The sequence below is a fragment of the Oryzias melastigma genome, linkage group LG16, assembly GCF_002922805.2.
Source record: "Oryzias melastigma strain HK-1 linkage group LG16, ASM292280v2, whole genome shotgun sequence".
NCBI classification, from domain to species: domain Eukaryota; kingdom Metazoa; phylum Chordata; class Actinopteri; order Beloniformes; family Adrianichthyidae; genus Oryzias; species Oryzias melastigma.
In genome coordinates, this window is record NC_050527.1 from 10,691,345 (window position 1) to 10,698,429 (window position 7,085).

Sequence of the window (7,085 nt, forward strand, 5' to 3'; positions counted from 1 at the left end):
GAGTAATTTATGCCAGAGCAGTCACTTTAGGCTACTCTGAGAAGGAGTTTAAAATAATTGCTAAATACTTCTGTGCTGATCAAATTCTTGTATACCACAATAACTTTACAGCAGCTCAGCAGGAGATCTCTGCTTATATTGAGAGTAAAAAGGCAGAAAGGCATGTAAATTTGTGTTGGCACAATCCAAATCAAGTGACTTAAAAAGGGATAAATCATTTTCAGAAAATGCAATTACTGAAAATGAGTTGGTTAGTCAAGCTAAGTTTTCATTTATTCTTTTCAGTTGGAAAAACATGTCAAATATTAATATAGTGAGCATTTTAGCATGGGAACTTTCAATAGTTAAAAAATCAAATGTAACCATCCTGGATGTTGACATGCAAGCCTAGCTCTGTTCACAAACTCAAGGTTAAGGTCAACTTTGGAGTATTTCTTTTTTCCACCTTTTGGCATATCTTCTCAGGGGTTGCCACAGCAAATCAGCTTTCACTGATTCCCACAGGTGGTTTAGCAGAGAGTTGCTGGATGCCCTTCCTGACACAACCCTGTATTTTGTCTGGGCTGGGGACTGGAACAGGGAGACCCAGACTTGGTATCTGGGCTTTTTTATATATATATATATATATATTATTTTTAGAAGTTTAAAAGGAATATAATAGATTAGTCTCAATATTTTTATCTCTTATCTTGTTTGCTGACACATAACCTTCCTATATTTTCAAATTAGTTTATCACCCTTTTGTCTTTGGAGATTTTTTGTCCTGATAGTAATGTCAATGTTCACAACATATATGTAGCCTATGTATGTATGTAAGTATGTTTGTATGTTTGTATGTATGTACGTATGTATGTATTTATTTATTTATCACCAGTTCTCTAAAAATGCAATTATTTATTCTTATTCTTATTATCATTATGTTTGTTTTAATGATTTGCATGCATCAGATGGATAATAGCACGATTAAATCATTCAGTTTTTCATAAAATATTAAATTAAATAGGAAAGGGTCGTCATAAAAAAATAAGTAGCCTTCTGTTAAAACTTTTTTATGAAATCATAATTTGGTAATGAAAACATTTTCCATTTTTAACAGACTTTACTAAATCTTTAGCAGCTGGAGTTTTGACAGATTTGTGTGAATCATTGAATGCTGTAAACAACATCTTTGGAATAAAAGAAACAAACAAACATTGCAGACATTACGCAACATGACTCATAGATAAATACAAACTCCTAAAATGCAGAAAATGAAAATGTGCATCACATTTTAAAGCTAGACCCCCCCCCCCCCAAAAAAAAGCTGCTTAGCAAGTGTTGTGGCTGTTGCTAAGCAACGAACTGAGCAGCCTCTGAGATTGCGAAGTTAGTTCCTGTAGAGAGAAGGGGCTTTGATATTTCTTTTTAGCAAGATTCTTCTCCTTTTTTTTTTTTTAGTTTTTTTTTTTTTTTACTTTGTGGAATGTTTTTCAACATAATGTGGCGCGGGTAACGCTCGTGAGGACAGACGAGCTGTCATGACAGACGAAGAAGAAAATGCCCCTTCTTTTCTGGAGGACGACAGAGTTAAGTTCATTGAGGAGAAAGTCTGCGCGTTCACGCGACTTCAAAGACGAACGTGGAACAAAAGTGCCGCCACGGAAGAGTTCCAAACGGCTTTGAAACGCTTCTTCGACAAAGAGACACTTCTGTTTTTCTCCTTATCAGAGACAGGCTCGCTTGGCGTTTCAAATCAGGTAAGTACGTCAGAGAAGCTGCCTTATTTAGGCCAAAACTAATTCAGATTTTACACCGTTTGAAATGTATAAGTGCTTATATTTTATTTGCAGGCTCAATCCGGTGTTAAAAGCAATCAAATTTACATACAGAAGAAGACAAATGTCCCAATAAACAATGAAAACTACAGAGACATTCTGCTTTATGGTGTTTTGTTTTCACAACCGCTACTGCAGCTGTCCAATACTGTGGAGAAGGTAACATTTTCCCTTTCACTATTAATAAAAACATTAAAAATAACATTTGTGTTTGTGAGGTAAGTTTTATGGGTGCTTCCTGCTTTAGTGTGTTGTGTTTTCCTTCTCAAGATCACAGTTCCACTGCTGACAAACAAGCAAAACCACCATGATTGGCCCTCCCTCGTGTCTGAAGACCTCATTCGAAATGTTGAGTCAGTTCACAGTAAAACATCAATTTTGCAAGGACGTGTTTTGGGAAAAATTGTCCTCCCCATCCCGACCTCAGCTGACTGGATTGCGCACTCATACAGCCAATTTGAAATGTAAGAATGATTTTATTTCTGTTTTTCTGGAATGTCAAGATTAATTCTTGTTTCCTTTGAAGGGATGAGAGCTATGGAAGGGCGTTAGGTCACACCATAGAGACTCATATCGTCAACTGGTCATGTCTGATCCAGGACGTTTTAAAAATGGATTCATCAGACCTTCTTGGCTTTAACCCAGGACCCAAAGCAGAACTGGAGTTTTGGTCTGCCAGAGTGAACAACTTGGAAAGCATTTATCATCAGGCATGTTTGCTCAGCATATCTAAATTACAACTAGAATAGATTATCACTCAATCATGTGGTTTGTTTTACCCTTTAGCTTCAAAGTCCCATTGTTGAAAAGATGGTGAAGACGTTGGAGATCCTGGAGAGCAGTTATCATCCAGCAGTCAAGGCTCTAACTGACAGTGTGTCCAAAGGTAAGGTCTGGGTTTTTATTTATTTATTTTTAAAGAAACGTTTGTATCTATTACAGTACATGTTGATAAGACATTTTTTTTCTCTCAAAAACAATTAAAACTCCAAACAAACAAAGCACTCGAGGAAGCCACGGAGATGCATCTTTTTCTTCAACCACTGAAAGTACAGCTTTCTCAGCTGGAGGAGAAAGACTTTCTACACCTGGAAAGACACATCCCGGCAATTCTTCACACACTCTCCCTCATCTGGACCAACTGCCCGGCTTATCAAAAACCATCTCGCTTTGTGCTCCTACTACAAGAGATTTGCAACCTGTTCATCAAACAGGTAACTGCCACATCTCCAAATATCGACAGCAGCTTCATAATGTCATTTACCAAAGTACGTTAAGAGTGGGAATAAACTGATTTATTCTGTAGGGTTCTGCATATCTGTCTGAGGACCTCCTTCTCAGAGATGATCTAGAGGAAAGCCTGCTTATGGTGAGAGGAGTAATGAAAGTCTTCAGCTGCTTCAAGAAAACCTACCTGACTCAGAGGGAGAGGATGGCCAACCAAGTCCAAGATACACCCTGGAATTTTCCATTTGGCATGATCTTTTCCCGTTTTAACCAATTCTCAAACCGGTTGCTGCAGCTGGAGGTGAGAAAATAGATGTTATTTTTGGTATTAAAATTCTAAAAAACAAGCTCAGCCACACAAACAGAGACACTGTTTATGGTAAAGATATATGTGGATAAGCTTCTTGACTTATCGGAAAACCCTTGGTTTTTATATATTTGTGTGAATGCATTCAATGCATTCACAATATTGAGATTCTTCATTTACGTTTTCTTCCGTACGTTTTTCGGCACGTAAAAACTCAAGCAAGATTTACACAATCTTGGTATCAAAACGTTCAGCACATTAAGGACATTACTGCTTGTATTTTTGGTTTTCGCAAATTTTACAGTTTTCGCGATATTACGCAATTTATGCGAATTTTCAGCCCTATGTTAAGTCAATGGGAAAATTTTAAACTTTTTACTGCACCTTAAAACTTTTACAATATTGGTATCAAAACGTTCAGCACGTTCAGGACATTAATGCACGAACTTTTGGTATTCGTACATTTTACGATTTTCACGCAATTTACGCAAATTAACGCAATTTAAGTTTTAATGCTAGTTAATGCAACTTAAGCAATTTACACACTTTACACACTTTACACACTTTAAGCACTTAATACACGTTACACAATTTAAGCAATTACTGCAAATTTAAGCAATTTACGCGATTTACAACAACCGCATTAGCGCGATAATGCATTCACACTAGCATTATCGGAGGTAATGCAATTTTCTAGTTTTTATTATATTTTAAACTGAAGGTGAAATAAATTTGGGGTTCAAATATTTTTTCTTAGCCTTTACATTCTTGTAGCAACAAATATTATTTTTAGTAAAACAGCTTTTTATGTCTTTACCACTTCTTCATGAGAGTTTCTGTAAGTTTTTTTTTTTTATAATTTGGTGATTTGTTTATTTTTGCAGAACATGCTTGAAATCTTTTTAGAATACCGGAAGATGGAAAAAATAGAATTTGGTGGAATTACTGGGAATCACTACAGTGATTGTGTTGCCAAGATGTACAAAGATTTCAGTGACTACTGCCATGAGCTTACACACAGTAAAAACAACCCGCTTGACATCAGCTCCCAGGTAACATCCTACTAATTTTTTACATCCCTGTGTCTTTAAGCTCAATTATACAGCAAAGCTAGGTATAAATGCAAACAAATTGTTATTTTTGTTGAAAGGTTTTTGAAAATCAGTACACAGAATTCAAGAAAATGGTAGCAGATATGGAATGCTGGCTGTCCAGTGAGCTGTGTTTGGCCTTTCAGCACTGCACAAGTCTAGAATCCGCTTTAAAAGTAAGTGGCATTGATTACTAGTGTGATTTTAAACACATGATTACTTAAGAAGTGATGGCTTCACAGAATGAACTAATCTTTCTTGGTTTATTACAAGCTTGGAATGATGGTTGGATCCTTTCTGGAGCGAAGTGAAATCCGACAGAAGTGCAAGCCTATCTTCTCTCAGCTACAGCGCTATTTCAGGGATGAGCTGGAAAGCTGTAAATGTCTGTTTGAATCTTTTCAGAACCAGGTACATTTGTTTTTGATTCTCTAGTTTTAGAAATGATTGATATACTGTTATATTAGTTAGGAAAAAAACACTATATTTTCTATAATTTTCCTTCATTGTTCACAGAAGAAACATGCTCCAATCAAGAACATGGCACAAACATCTGGAGCTTTAAAATGGTTAAAAATGCTTAGACAGCGCATCCAGACGCCATGGGAATACCTAAGACGCCACTTGTTAGTAAAATCTTTTGGAGACTATTTCAAATCTAAAATACATAGCATTTTGTAATGGAAAGGGCTGTTTGTGTTATTTTTCTAGAGTTTCATTGGAGGAGGAGATGGTAAAGGAGTACCACGGATACTTAGGGATGATGAGTCTCCTCAAACAGCATGAGGAGGACACTTACTTTGACTGGTGTAACGGTTTGGAAGAGACATACCTGATCCATCTAAACAAGCCTCTGATTTTAAGAAATTCCTCTACCGGCCTGATCTCAGTGAACTTTAGCATAAAGGTATGTGATTAAATATCCTGAAAATACTCATTTTCTAAAAGGAAAAGGAAACCAGTTGTCCTTATCCATACAGTTTTCTAAAAACAGGGTAAAAGTAAATTAACTCTATGATTAAATAACCATATAATTACATTTTGCAGCTGACTGAGGTTGTGAAAGATGTGAAGTACATCCAGGCTCATGGTTACATCAACATTCCTGCAGCTGCTGTGACTTTTTATGAAAAGCGTGACATGTTCACAGAGGTGAGGGGTGAACGTTCTACATTCTACCTGCTCACACACACTCACTTCCTTCAATCTAATTAATATTTAATGGAAGGTTGTTTGATATACTTTTAGACAATTCTACATTAAATAGTGGTGAAAAAAGAAAAAAGAGAACAGCTGTGGAGCACGAGGGCGACGGTACAAGCTATATACTGCAAGTTAATGATTAAAACCTGCTGATTTACATGAAATAAACCTCACCGATTACCTAAAGTACAAGTGAAAAAGAGCAAAAAGGAATTGTGAAGTTTATAAAAAGGCTTAAATGAAAGAACGCGCTCTGGTCAGCGATAAACATAATTTCATCTTCCAAAGTGAGGAAAGATTAGAATGTTAAAAGCAAATAATTAGTCAATGTCTGTAATTTTTTTGTCTGTTTTTAATGTGTAACACTGGGGGGAGCTCAGTATTTTTCTCATCAGTTCCCAACTCTAACCTTACAGGGATCTTAACCTTAAACTGAGTCAGACACTAGTTTCTCTGCTTCGTAAGACAGCTTCGTTATTCTCCTTTGGGCTATTTTTATGACATCTTAGTCATTTACTCTTAAATATAGACAAATTCAGTAATCAGTTCAGTTTTTTACACTGCCGACTGAAAACTGGAAAAATCAAAGAACAATGTCACTAGAACAACGTGGTTCTGGGAATGTTGCATGTTTGAGTTGGGGATCATTTCACTTGATGTAGTAGAGTTGTACTTTCAACGCAAGAGCTATCATACTATTGAAAAAAACAGGTTACAGTTTGTGAGCTGCTGGAATTTTTACGGTGTTGCCTCAGTTGTTCAAAAAAACCCTTTGAACAAAACAGGAAATGAAAAGAATTTGTGAGAAATAATACACTGATCACATTTTTTATCAAGAGAAAACGAGTGAAAATGGTACTTCTGGCTTCAAAGACAAACTGGAGTTGAAATGCAAAAGTTAATAAGTTTATTAAATTCATGTATTTAGAAAAAAAAAGGAATTATGTACTTTGAAAAAGCAGAATATCTTCAGCCAGAGACTTCAGCACACAATTGCTAAAGTTATAGTTTTGGTTGATCTGTTTGTTGTGGAGAACTCTGTTAAACCAAATCATGTCTGCCTTTAAAATTATTTAACTTCAGTTTCTTTTTTTCTTTAACTTTAAAAAAGTATTCCAGGAGTTTGCAGGTGTTGGTGGAGTGCTATAACACGCTCAAGCTAACAGTGTTGAAAGTGGAGCTTCCGCTCATTGAAGCAGAGCTGGAGGCCATAGACTCACAGCTGACAAAAGCAGAAACCCGTCTGACATGGCAGGATCAGGATTCCTGGGACTTCATCAGAACCACGAAGGACCTTGTCCAAGACCTTTCATGTCGAGTCAGCCATGCTAAGGAAAACTTTGAGGTGATCAAGTCACTGATGAAGAAATGGAGCAAACAGACCTTGTTCTGCAGAGAAGACACCACAAAAGGCTTACAAATACTATTAGATGACAAAGCAAA

At 36.4% G+C, this 7,085-nt stretch overlaps 1 protein-coding gene across 1 annotated transcript in view; it reads left to right on the top strand.

Annotated features, from left to right (window-relative positions):
* Positions 1-1,295: 1,295 nt before the first annotated feature.
* The window catches only part of dnah9 (dynein, axonemal, heavy chain 9), a 5,985-nt gene continuing 195 nt past the window's right edge, over positions 1,296-7,085 (top strand). The window contains exons 1-13 of the mRNA XM_036215901.1: positions 1,296-1,736; positions 1,830-1,973; positions 2,085-2,278; positions 2,341-2,700; positions 2,817-3,028; positions 3,121-3,342; positions 4,233-4,400; positions 4,499-4,615; positions 4,713-4,850; positions 4,956-5,065; positions 5,151-5,346; positions 5,487-5,591; positions 6,754-7,080. Coding sequence (XP_036071794.1) covers positions 2,625-2,700; positions 2,817-3,028; positions 3,121-3,342; positions 4,233-4,400; positions 4,499-4,615; positions 4,713-4,850; positions 4,956-5,065; positions 5,151-5,346; positions 5,487-5,591; positions 6,754-7,080 — 1,671 coding nt within the window. The 5' untranslated portion in view covers positions 1,296-1,736; positions 1,830-1,973; positions 2,085-2,278; positions 2,341-2,624. The remainder of the gene's footprint in view (positions 1,737-1,829; positions 1,974-2,084; positions 2,279-2,340; positions 2,701-2,816; positions 3,029-3,120; positions 3,343-4,232; positions 4,401-4,498; positions 4,616-4,712; positions 4,851-4,955; positions 5,066-5,150; positions 5,347-5,486; positions 5,592-6,753; positions 7,081-7,085) is intronic.